Source organism: Haliotis cracherodii, unplaced genomic scaffold, assembly GCF_022045235.1.
Source record: "Haliotis cracherodii isolate W230 unplaced genomic scaffold, xgHalCrac1.p SCAF_26, whole genome shotgun sequence".
Classification (NCBI taxonomy): Eukaryota; Metazoa; Mollusca; class Gastropoda; order Lepetellida; family Haliotidae; genus Haliotis; species Haliotis cracherodii.
The window spans coordinates 6,155,706-6,169,341 of record NW_027266282.1 but is presented as its reverse complement, the minus strand read 5'-3'; the positions used below and the strand labels follow the sequence as shown (position 1 = coordinate 6,169,341).

Sequence of the window (13,636 nt, the reverse complement as noted above, 5' to 3'; positions counted from 1 at the left end):
AGAAATATGCAGTAAAATATAATCCAAGCGTATCAAATATGCAACGAACATTACAGATACGCTACAAAAATAAAACTTGTGCGTATCATCAAAATATTGTGAAGTAACCCTGCGTATTTGATTAGCAAATCAGCAACTTATTTTCAAATTATAAACGGGCATTCCGTCAACCTTGCCAAACTCCTCGATGACAGTCACATAATGATCATTTGCCATCATACCTTCTTGTGGAAGTATCGTGGTATTTTTTAGTCCTATAAAGCTCTCGAACCCACAAGACACCAGTTTGCAGGGACTAGATGAATAGTGTTTTTAAATATTTAACTTAAATACCCACATGTGTAAAAACTAGTGGGTAACAGAAATGTGAATACTCAGATAGAATTACTGATCCCCTATGATTTTAAAATGCATGTGTAAAATACCCACAACACCAAAAGCATATCTTGAGCTCTGATTTATGTAAATTTCTATACAGATAATTGAAACCATCCAGTGGAATAAACTTAGTCATTCGTCATCACTCGCCCTCTTCCGTAACATGCAAGTAGACTCTTGGCGCAGGGGGTGCGGTTGAGTTAATGTAAAGACGTCTAACATATATTTGTTAAACCCCAATCCCTCCCCCCTCCCCCCTACCCACACACATTTAACATTTTATCACAACACCCCATCCCACAAATCCCCAGTCCATAAATAATGTTCAAATTTATATTTGGAAGACCTAAAAAAAATGTGACTTCAATGTCTTTCAGCACACAACACTCATGTAGTAAGTACAAGCCAGGGCTTCGCACGGACAGACATGGCAACTTGTCCATTACTCCGAGACTAGTGACAATCCATACTCCAGTAACCATACTCCATAACTACTCGTCCAAGACAAAAATTCTGCAGAGATTAGTGTAACCCTTCCTGGAGAAAAACAAACTTTGTTGTAAGTTTCCAGATGGTAGAATGACAGTGAGATGGACTCTAAGGTCACATTATGAAGAAGACACTGGTAGCAACGTATTTGATTTCCAACTATCATAAAATAACACTTGGTCGAAATATCAACAGATAACACTTGGTCCACCTATCACCAGATAACACTTGGTCCACCTATCAGTGAATAACACTCCGTCCACCTATCTCCAGATAACACTTGGTCCACCTATCAGCAAATAACACTTGGTCCACCTATCAGCGAATAACACTTGGTCCACCTATCACCAGAAAACACTTGGTCCACCTATCACCAGATAACACTTGGTCCACCTATCACCAGATAACACTTGGTCCACCTATCACCAGATAACAGTTGGTCCACCTAACATCAGATAACACTTGGTCCACCTATCACCAGATAACACTTGGTCCACCTATCACCAGATAACACTTGGTCCACCAAACATCAGAAAACACTTGGTCCACCTATCACCAGATAACACTTGGTCCACCTAACATCAGATAACACTTGGTCCAACTATCAGCAGATAACACTTGGTCCAACAATCACCAGATAACAAGTGGTCCACTGATCACAATTGGTCCAGGCTTCCTAAGCTTGTTACAACTGATCGTAACATCTCCAGCTATCCAATGGTCCAAACACATTCACACAACACTTGGTCCAACTATCACCAGATAATACTTGGTCCAACAACCTCAGAATATCCTCTCAAAGTGTTGTGTCTGAGCCACAGGTTTATTTGGCAGAGGCTGTGGAATTGGCCCCCTGCGTCTCGGCGGTGCCAGATACTCAAACATTGACGTTGTATGCCTCGACAACATGGGCATCAAGTCCGCAGGCATCGGGTCCATCCAAAAGAAGTCGTGATTCAGAGACGTATCGCTATCAATCCTCTTTGAGGGGTCAAGGTTCATAAGTTTATCCAAAAGGTCAAGGGCATATTGATCCTTTACATACGACTTCAACCTCTCCTTCACCTTGCGTTTCTGAGTCTTTGGTAGCTCGAGCTTATCATACAGCTCGAGCTTCTCAACGCCTGGCCAGACTTCGGGCGAGATGGACCCACATAGCTGGGTAATTAACAACAGCTGGTGTTGCTCTGTGTTCCCTTGCATGATCGGACTCCGAGTCCACATTTCCGCCATGATACAACCTGCCCCCCACATGTCGATGGCCGGACCGTAGTTCCTCTCCCCGAGCAACAGCTCCGGGGGTCGGTACCACAGCGTGACCACCCTGTTGGTATACCGGTTGGGCTGGCCAGGTTTAGTGGCACTGAAGGCTCTGGCGAGGCCGAAGTCGGTCAGCTTCAAGATGCCAGTTTTGGTGATGAGGATGTTGGCTGCCTTCATGTCGCGGTGGAGGATCTTATTGCTGTGGATGAAGTAGAGGCCGTTGAGGAGCTGCTGCATGACCTTCTTGACCTCACCGAGGGTGAACTTGACATTGGCATTGCTCAACAAGCCCGCAAGGTCGTGTTCACAGAACTCAAACACAAGGTAGAACGTACTCTTGAATCTGTTGTAGGGGGATACTGGAAATAAAGACATTGAGTTATTGTCTTGTTCTTATTTCAGTGTCTGTACCAAATGCACACACAGAGGCAAATGCCTATAATTTGTTTGTTTGTTTGTGGTTTAACGCTGCTCTCAGCAATATTCCAGCTATATGACGGTGGTCTGTAAATAATCGAGTCTGGACCAGACAATCAGTGACTGACCCATGAGCATTGATCCACGCAATAGGGATACGATGACATGCATCAACCAAGTCAGCGAGCCTGACCACCCGATCCCGTTAGTCGCCTCTTACGACAAGCATAGTCGCCTTTTAAGGCAAGTATGGGTTGCTGAAGACCTATTCTAACCTGGGTCTTCACGGATCAGCACCAAATGTACACATAGAGGCAAATGCCTATAAGCGACTTCTGGGTGAGTGAGTGAGTGAGTGAGTGAGTGAGTGAGTGAGTGAGTGAGTGAGTGAGAGAGATTTGGATTTTACGCTGCTTTTAGCAATATTCCAACAATATCACAGTGGGGGACACCAGAAATGAGCTTTACACATTGTACTCATGTGGGGAATCAAACCCAACCCCCTCAGCAAGACGAGTGAACGCTTCAACCACTATGCTACCCCACTGCCCCAGCGACTTCTGAACATGCTGAAACATATTCAAATATCTTGAGGGAGATTGATCTGTATAGTTTCCAGTGTTCCCATTTACCGGTAATTACCAGTTTTTTACCAATAAAATTAGGCTAGGACCGGTAATTCAGGTGACTGCCAGTCCCTGAAGACCGGCAAATAGAGTACCTTATAAATCTTGAACAAAACATCGGCAATATTCATAAATAATAAGTCTGTTTTTCGAATGAAGTCAGCTTGCCTGTTACATTCAGGGTTTCCCTTTGTCAATTTTAGTGCAAGGAAATAACATTGTGCCTTGCTTACGAGTTTAAATATTTATTTTTAGCGACTTAGTCTCGAAATATTAAAAAACGGAGAAATTCGTCATTGGAGGTGAGGTGAAATTGGGTTTAACGTCGCGTCCAAGATTATTGCACTTATAGAGCGACATGCATGCATGTGTGTGTGTGTGTGTGTGTGTGTGTGTGTGGCTGCTTGTACTAGTCCGGACTGATGCCGATTTATAGTGCTAGCTCACTGAGATACCATGCCGCAGTTTAACATGAATACCCCACTCAGACACAGTATACTGACTCCAAGCCGACCAGTCCTTGTTTTAGCCCCTTAATGCCAAGCGCCAGACAGGGTAACAACAAGTACCATCTTTTAACATCTTTTGGTATGATGCGGTCGGGGATCGAACCCCGGACCTACCGCTCTCTGGGCAGACGCTCTACTAGACCACGGAGACCGTCCTTCGTCATTGGACTTTGTGTAAAGGATGTGTAGATCTAACTAAGTTACTTCTTTAGAGTTGGCAGTCCACCAGGACTGGCGGTTTCAAAAGCCAGCGGGAACACTGGGTTCACTAACGTAATCATAAAGCTGATTCTCTGCCAATAATAATCAAAGCGCTAAATTATCACCCCCGTCAATGGATCAGTTGCACTCGACTTTCATTCTCAACTCCCTGGAGAGTATACATCCAAAGCTATCTGTGAGGCCCTAGGAGGTTTATAGTCACATTAATTCTCATCCTACCGGGTACCCATTCCTAAAGAGAGGCACATTTCGAAGAAAGTCACTTGCCTGAGGAGATACCACTAGAGATTAATATATATTAGTGTGTGCCCACTGGAACTTAAGAGTGCCAACAAGAGGAATACTTTTGATCCATATTCCAACCCAGTGAATGTCATTTCCTCATCATATTTAACACCTTCCTTTTCATTGAGATTAACAGCCCCAGGTTTATTTCAAGGATTCTGCTATGCAGTTGTTAACATCCATTATCACTTCCAGTAACTGGAGTTATCTAGTGTTATCTCCCTTTGACCATAAGATGGTTACAACTTACAGTGAATATGTATGCATATGTAGCGGCCATAAAATTTCCGAGTCCTGTGATGGGACGGACCTTCTGATCAGAGGTCGGACACCCTGTCGACATGACCAAAGATGACTCCACGCCCTGCTACACATACATTTCAAATGTTTGCTTAAATAGCTGGAGATTATTTATTGGTGGCTTAGTAAATTTCAGTTATATAATACCATGTCAGCTTGGTGTGGGAGGAAAAGCCGAAGTTTTGCAGGTCTAAGACGTTTATCACTTTGGTGTAACCAGGTAGCATGAGTATGGGTCCGACAAACCTAGAAACATGGTTTGGTTTGTTTGTTGTTTAACGCCACACTCAGCAATATTCCAGCTATATGATGGCGGTCTGTAACTAATCAAATCTGAACCAGACAATCCAGTGATTGAAAACATGCGCATCGAACCACACAACTGGGATATGATGACATGTATCAACCAAGTCAGCAAGCTGTCCACTCTATCCTGTTAGTTGCCTAGAAACATGAACAGGACATGACTGGATCCATTACTTTGGTTCTCCAATCTCAAATTACCTGCCAGACCAACCAATGGTTGGTCCAAACCATTGGACATGCCGACACAATCAGCCAGGTACCACAGTTAAACCTGAAAGGTTTGGCTCTTTAACAAAGATGGGACACCTGGAGCCATGCACAGCTACGGGGTACACGGGCCGCCGAGTCATCTAAGGCACTGAGATTTCCTGTGCAGAGTTGCGTCCCTTTGGCACGCCAGAAACCTATGATTGTGGGTTCAAATCCTGGTCCGCCCCGATTATGTTTCTAGGTTTGTAAGCACCATACCCATGCTCATGGGTTTCACCGAAGTGGTAAACGTCTGAGACCTGCATCACTTCGGGGTTTCCTCCCACATTAAGCTGACACGCCGCGATATACCTGGAATACTGTTAAAAGCGGCGTTAAACCCAACTCACACACTAACTTACCACATCTCTAGCAACCTACGAAACTCAAGAAATTGGAAATCTTTAAAGAACGAGGCAGGAGAAGTGCCATTTGGAAAGTTGGGAATTAATGGAAAACATTGAAATTTAGTGAAAGTTTAAGATCTATTCTGACATGAACGAATGCTTGTTTTGCACTCCTGACATGATCAAATACTTGTTTTGCACTCCTGACATGATTGAATACTTGTTTTGCACTTCTGACATGATCGAATACTTGTTTTGCACTCCTGACATGATCAAATACTTGTTTTGCACTCCTGACATGATCAAATACTTGTTTTGCACTTCTGACATGATCGAATACTTGTTTTGCACTCCTGACATGATCGAATACCGTATATCGCTGTGTATAAGGCGAGTTTTTAGTACCTAAAATGAGGGGGCTAAGAAGGGGGGTCGTCTTATACACGGAGTCGAAGATCTCACATTTTTTTCCACTGGCGATGTCAACCGGCGTCCGATAGCCAGCCCAGCATTTGACAATAAAACTTCGCATTTCGTCCTAAATAACTGTTCCAATAACTATTTCCATACATAAACATGATTTGTATCTCTTTTCCTTGAATAAAGTTTAATAATTTCTGCAAATAAAGTTGAAATGACCCTCGCCTCGATGCAGATTGTCAAACCACCTGACACGGTAAAACAATCAACATCCGTGAGCAGAGAGCCGGAAGTACCGGTAAGCATTTGCATATTGCACATGTGACCTAACATGTGATAACCGGTGAAGCTGAAATCAATTCCCGCTGTTTTTACAGTTGTATTAACAAGTGTTGGAGACGGTGTGTACAAGTGATTGTGGAATAAACACGCTGAATGTGAAGCAAACATAAGCCTAGTTAGTTACAACATAGTTAATTGGCCATTAAATTACTCACCATTGTCTCTTATATGTTATTACTTCATAAATGAATTTTATTTTACGGGCACCAATTTGGTGTCGTACCGTGTAAACACAAAATGGCGACGTGTGCTGGAGTTACACACGCGACCTATCATTGTAGAAAAAAAACAACGCAAGATAAACATATTTTTATTGCATATATAATGTTTGTGTGCGCACTTGTTGATGTGTGCGAAATACGCATCAGTCGGAAAGCGCACATTAAATCTCCAAAGTAACCAAAGAACTAACTTGTGATGTCCGTGTGCGAAATACGCTACAGTCAGAAAGCGCACGTTAAATTGTCTATATCAGTCAGACTTGTGATCTTTTTCATTCCCGGTCGCCTTATACACGGAGTATAGGATTTTGGGTTGATTTTTAAGGCGTGTACAGGGGGGTCGTCTTATACGTGGGGTCGCCTTATACACAGCGATATACGGTACTTGTTTTGCACTCCTGACATGATCAAATACTTGTTTTGCACTCCTGACATGATCGAATACTTGTTTTGCACTCCTGACATGATCGAATACTTGTTTTGCATTCCTGACATGATCAAATACTTGTTTTGCACTCCTGACATGATCGAATACGTGTTTTGCACTCCTGACATGATCAAATACTTGTTTTGCACTCCTGACATGATCGAATACTTGTTTTGCACTTCTGACATGATCAAATACTTGTTTTGCACTTCTGACATGATCGAATACTTGTTTTGCACTCCTGACATGATTAAATACTTGTTTTGCACTTCTGACATGATCGAATACTTGTTTTGCACTCCTGACATGATCAAATACTTGTTTTGCACTCCTGACATGATTGAATACTTGTTTTGCACTCCTGACATGATCAAATACTTGTTTTGCACTTCTGACATGATCAAATACTTGTTTTGCACTCCTGACATGATCAAATACTTGTTTTGCACTTCTGACATGATCGAATACTTGTTTTGCACTCCTGACATGATCGAATACTTGTTTTGCACTCCTGACATGATCAAATACTTGTTTTGCACTTCTGACAAGATCAAACACTTGTTTTGCACTCCTGACATGATCAAATACTTGTTTTGCACTTCTGACATGATCGAATTAGGAGATAAACCTCGCGCTAAAGCGCTTTAGCATGAGGTTCCAAATTATAATAAAGAGGTATCTATTCTACAGAGGGACTACATCAAATTTTATAACACAGTAGGTTTATCTCCATTCTACCATGACGGCTTTGAAAACGGCGCACTCTTGCAATGCGTAATGACACAGGTGCACAGGTCTGCAATCTTAGAACTTTCCGAAAAGTGGTCACAGGTAGTTATATATGTAACAATTATTACTAAAGTTCAAGATTAAAAACACCATAATCGTGAGTAGTTCATAATAAGTGTTCAAAACACATAGTTTTTCAAAAGATGTTGACAATTAACACTCCTTTTGCGAGAGAGGTCATTTGTTGGAAATCGAACATGCCATCATTTCTATTGTAGACGTGACGGGTAATAGAAAATCATGAGCATCGATCTATGCGATTGGGATATGCTGACATGCATCAACCAAGTCAGCGAACCTGACCACCTGATCCCGTTAGTCGCCTCTTACAACAAGCATGGGTTGCTGAAGACCTATTCTCCACCGGATCTTCACGGGGATGTGTATTTATGGCATAGGCGTAATAAATGACTACCTTTTGTCCGGCAGATCTCAATGAGACTGACGACATTCTCATTCTTCAGAAGTTGCAGGATTTTGATTTCTCTGATGGCTGTGATTGGGAACTGAAACAAAGAATATGAGTGAGTGAGTGAGTGAGTGAGTGAGTGAGTGAGTGAGTGAGTGAGTGAGTGAGTGAGTGAGTGAGTGAGTGAGTGAGTGAGTGAGTGAGTGATTAAATGATTGATTGAGTGAGTGAGTGAGAGAGAGTGTGAGTGTGTGAGTATGGTTTTACGCCGCTTTTAGCAATATGCCAGCAATATCACGGCAGGGGACACCAGAAATGGGCTTCACACATTGTACCCATAACAGGAATCGAACACGGGTCTTCACCATGACGAGTGAACGCTTTAACCACTAGGCTACCCGACCGCCCCGAGGTGAAATGGAGTTTAATGTCGCCCCCCTGACTATTGCACATATATAGTGACATACATACACTTGTGTGTGTGTGGCTGCTTGAACTAGTCCGGACTGTCGGTTTTATAGTGCTAGCACACTGAGATACCATGCCGCAGATTAACATGGATACCCGACTCAGACACAGAATACTGACTCCGAGCAAACCAGTCCTTGTTTTAGTTCCTCAATGCCGAGGACCAGGCAGGGTAACAACAAGTACCATCTCCTAACATTTTGGTATGACGAGGTAGGGAATCGAACCACTGACCTGCTCCCCGGGCTGACGCTCTATCCACTAGACCACGGAGGCGGTCACTTTCTGAATGAAATGCTGACATGCCAAGGGTTTCAAATGATAATAACGTACTCCCTCTTTTTCATTTTCCATCAGCACTTTCTTCATGGCCACAAGTCGTTTCGTCTTTTTGTCTTTGGCCTTAAAAACCTCACTGAAAAGAAAAACCAATGAATGTAGAGAAATATCATGAGTCAGTGAGTGAGTTGGGTTTAACGCTGCTTTCACCAGTATTCCAGTTATATCATGGCGTGTCAGCTTGATGTGGGAGAGCCCGAAGTGATGCAGGTCTCAGACGTTTACCACTTCGGTGAAACCCACGAAGATGGGTATGGTGCTGACAAAACTAGAAACATAATTGAGGGGAACTTGGATTCAAACCCACAATTATAGGTTTCTGCGTGTCCAAGGGATGCACATCGGGAACAACCAGATTATCATGGTTGGTTGGTTTGTTGTTTAACGCCGCACTCAGCAATATTCCAGCTATATGACGGTGGTCTGTAAATAATCGAGTCTGGACCAGACAATCCAGTGATTAATGTCATGAGTATCGATCGACGCAATTGGGATCGATGACAGGCATCAACCAAGTCAGCAACCACCTCATCCCGTTAGCCGCCTTTTACGACAAGCATAATCGCATTTCACGGCAAGCATGGGTTGCTGAAGACCTATTCTACCCCGGAATCTTCACGGGTGCAGATTAACATGAGTGAACACAGGTATTAAATCTTTAAGTGGGGTTGAACTTTGCTATGAACAGTACTTCTGTCATATCACAGTGTGCCAGTTTAATGTGGGACGAAAGCCAGAAGTAAAAAGTTTTATAGTAAAGCATTGCATGGCATGAGCACAAGGAAGAATGTTTTGTTTGTTTAAATTTTGTTTAATGCCGCACTCAGCAATATTCCATCTATATAATGGCGGTCTGTAAATAATCGAGTCTGGACCAGACAATCCAGTGATTGACGTCATGAACATCGATCCACACAATTGGGATCGATGACATGCATCAACCAAGTCAGCAGCCTGACCACCTGATCCCATTAGTCGCCTCTTACGACAAGTATAGTCGCCTTTTATGGCAAGCATGGGTTGCTGAAGACCTATTCTACCCCGGAATCTTCACGGGTCCCCACTTTTGTAAGTCAATGTAAAAACCCGACTAATCTTCCAAGCTCAAATTTGTAACCTGTAACTTCATGGTTACACTACCAGTCACTAATGTTCGCATTTCTTTCTTACTATTCACGCATTTCTTCTGACTAAAGCTCCTGTCAACTTAAGTGTATGCATGACGAGATCAGTCTAAATACTTTTTGCCAGGGCTGGAGAACAAAATTACCAATCAGACATTTTGTACCCAACTCTTGAAACCTACAGTAGGTATCCAGGTAGGGTCGTGTAATAGGGGGTCGGGTACCCGTGCATTAAATTTGGACTAGTCCAAGCCCTACTTGGAGGCCACTTGGGTCAGAATCTCTTTATTTATGCTCAATGTAGGACTAGGAAGAAAGCTTCACAAGTGAAACAGGCCTGAGAATGAATCAGTGAGTAAATAACTGCATTGAAATATATTTCAGTTATATCATGGCATATTGGCTTGGTGTTGAAGGAAAGCTTGAAGTGAAGCAGGTCTTAGAAGTTTACAACCGTGGTCTCGCTCACAAGCTTTGTTTGTTTTTTTTGCTTGGGTGTTTGTTGTTTAATGCCGCACTCAGCAATATTCCAGCTATATGATGGCAGCCTGTAAAAATATCGAGTCTGGACCAGACAATCCAGTGATTGACTTCATGAGCATTGATCCATGCAATTGGGATATGATGACATGCATCAACGAAGTCAGAGAGCCTGACCCTCTGATCCCGTTAGTCGTCTCTTACGACAAGCATAGTCGCCTATTACGACAAGCATGGGTTGCTGAAGACCTATTTTAACCCGGATCTTGGCATGGAACTGTGTGATTGATTTAGTTCCATTTGTAGTGGCTTTGAGCCATATTCCAACAATTCCATAAGAATGGACTCCACATGTTAAGCATCTCAACCCTGTCTTCAATTTGATGAGTGAACACTTGAAGTTCAAGTGACTCCACTGTCAACCAGTTATACCGACAACTGAGTGAGTATCGTTTTACGCTTCTTTTAACAACATTCCAACAAATTACAATGTCATGCAGGGTGACCAGAAATGGGCTTTACACATTGTAACCATGTAGGGAATCGATCCTGGGCCTTCGGCTTGAGGAGCCACCCTTTTAACCACTAGGCTACCCCAACGCCCCCTATGGACCACTGAAAAAATAATACAGCTCAATAAAACACAGGGTTACATTGACACATGTTCAAGGACATTGACTGATTTTCACCAAAAATAGTTCTTGATATTATTTTCAAATTTAGTAATGACAGAGGACATGTATCAAAAGTTGATAAAATTATCAAAAAGTCCTTAAAATTATCTAAAGCTATATCACCAATTATTTATATTCGGGAACAAATTGCTATTAAATATTTAGCGATGTTGGTCTGAAATACAATGTACGATAATAAAATGTGATAAAATTTAAGTGTTCCTTTCAACATCTGTTCGGTGTTCATTCATAGCATGCAAACAAAAGCCTACAGAATAAAAAAAAATACAGCTTATCACTGAATAATATATTTTACCCGAATGTACCCTGTCCAATTTTCGCAAGTTTTTCATATTTTGTTTCATCTTCGCAATAGGGGAATACTAAGTCTTCGTATTTGCTCATTGGTAATGAAGCAGAAATATTTATTTCGTATTTGACAGTTCACACCGACCGGCACCTGGCCATGCGCTTCCGGGTCTGACGTCATCAAAGTTTTGCCTCGCTTGCAACAAAATAAAATCAATAAACATGTTTCTTGAATCAGTATCTGTGAAAAACGTTGCAAGTACACACAACAACGTACACCTTATTTGTCAAAATTGATCCTACTGGTCGTCGATTTGAGATGCGTTTATTGTCAATGTCTCCCGGCATTGATGGGGATGGTATCACCAACACTTTAGAGAAATTACACTTCGCATTTTTTTTGGGGAAATGCAAAACAAGAAAACTTTGAAGCAAGGTATCGACACGGCGGCAACAAATAATCATGTCTTAATCAAAATGGCAAACAAATCAGATTTCCAATGAAGTAATTCGCCCAAAATGTTTAATCCGCATAGGCAATATATGAACAATAATGGTTTCAATTCATTCCCTGTTTTAAGTCGTGAATTTTGACTACTATGCGATTACCTCCCTTACATACTGAATTTGAAAAACATCGTCTTTCAACAGTAAACGAGTAGCCTATTCAGGTCACATCTGTCGCGATCAAGCACCACGTGGGCACTCTCTCCCTCCCATTGTTGCCTCCTCCCATTAAATTTTCAAATGTCATGCATTTCTGAGTTCAAATAGAAATAACTCTGAACAACTAACAACACATGAAATAGACGAAATATGACATGTTATAAACAATTAATTATTGTTTCAAAAAACATGCATGCATTTTGTATTAAATTACCCATAAGTCCTCTCGGTTACTCATAAGTCATTTTCAGGAAAACTATTACAAACAGCCCACAGCGGGAACATACGATGAACGCTTTTAAAATGAATTTGAAACAAAGAAGAAACAAGTACGAGAGAATACGATCTTAAGTCAGTGCGGTAAAACTGAATGTCAATATTATACAAAACACCTAAGTCTAAGTGTGTCAGTACAACCTGAAAACGCATACTCTTTCACGTTTTAATGAGACGTCATTATTAGATTGATTTCAAGAGCGAAGGATGGATGTCAATATTTTAAAAAATCAAATGATTTTTTTTTTAAAATTATTCTCATGAAAAATGTAAAAGTGTTGGTTGGATAAAATAAATAATACATACGAAAGAGCCATGTTGTGAATAGCTCTCAAAGAGTTAATCACTGTTATTTCTTTTTATATATTGATTTACTTTAATGTTTTCACATTGTTAAACTTAGTTAACGTCTTTGGCGGGAAGAAAAATGAAATGTTCTCAAATTTGAGTTAGAATTGGATAATTTTTATGTCGGTGGTTATGTAAACCATGCAATGTAAAAAAAGATAATTGTTGTTGAGTGAGTTAAGTTTACCGCCACCGATGACAGCCCAGTCATCACAACCAGACTGAATCTAGTCTTCGAAACTACGATCATAGGATCACGTCACATCCAAGGGACGCAACTCTTCACATTTGTGGCACCCGGCCTCTCGCCCAACGGCAAAGTTGGTTGGTTGGTTGGTTTATTGTTTAATGCCACACTCAGCAATATTCCAGCTATATGACGGCGGTCTGTAAATAATCGAGTCTGGACCAGACAATCCAGTGATTGATATCATGAGCATCGATCCAGCAATTGGGATCGATTACATGCATCAACCAAATCAGCGAGCCTAACCACCCGATCCCGTTAATCGCCTTTTACGACAAGCATAGTCACCTTTTACGGCAAGCATGTGATGCTGAAGACCTATTCGTCCCTGGAATCTTCACGGGTCCCAACAGCAAAGTAGTCACCCAATGATTGTATAAAGGTCAAAACAGAAAAAAAACCGGACACGGATTCGAAGCATTAGGTGTCTATTGACGAACCGAGGTTCCTTGTCGACTGATGGTGAGAGTCGTGTTTGGAGACGTCAGTGGACTTGTTTTGAATGAAAGATTAAACCCAGATACTGACTTGACCTGTTTCATCTGTGGGAAAAACGTGGACGTCATGTTTGCCAACGTTGTGCATCACCGTCGTCTCTCAGAGGTGTGGCTCCAGAGATCAAGATCTACCACCAGAATCCTCATCCAGAGCATCTGCAAACAATGTTACACACTTGTCCTTTATGAAAGGGCTGAAATGTTGATAC

The 13,636-nt window shown here is 41.8% G+C and overlaps 1 protein-coding gene across 1 annotated transcript; it reads right to left on the bottom strand.

Moving 5' to 3' along the window:
- Positions 1-702: 702 nt before the first annotated feature.
- On the bottom strand, positions 703-11,543 carry LOC139472996 (cyclin-dependent kinase 9-like). Its single transcript, XM_071255493.1, has 4 exons — positions 11,401-11,543; positions 8,801-8,882; positions 8,006-8,096; positions 703-2,489 (listed from the first exon to the last, which is right to left on the bottom strand). The coding sequence occupies exons 1-4, from the start codon at positions 11,487-11,489 to the stop codon at positions 1,651-1,653; spliced, it is 1,101 nt and encodes a 366-aa protein (XP_071111594.1). The 5' UTR covers positions 11,490-11,543; the 3' UTR covers positions 703-1,650.
- Positions 11,544-13,636: the final 2,093 nt, after the last annotated feature.

Bases quoted from the DNA above. Each gene is read 5' to 3' on its own strand.
- LOC139472996 (XM_071255493.1), bottom strand. From the start codon at position 11,489: ATGAGCAAATACGAAGACTTAGTATTCCCCTATTGCGAAGATGAAACA. The intron at 8,883-11,400 runs GTAAAATATATT...TTTTCTTTTCAG, and splicing joins ATTGGACAGGGTACATTCGG to TGAGGTTTTTAAGGCCAAAG. The intron at 2,490-8,005 runs GTAGTCATTTAT...CTTTATTTCCAG, and splicing joins TGAGATCTGCCGGACAAAAG to TATCCCCCTACAACAGATTC.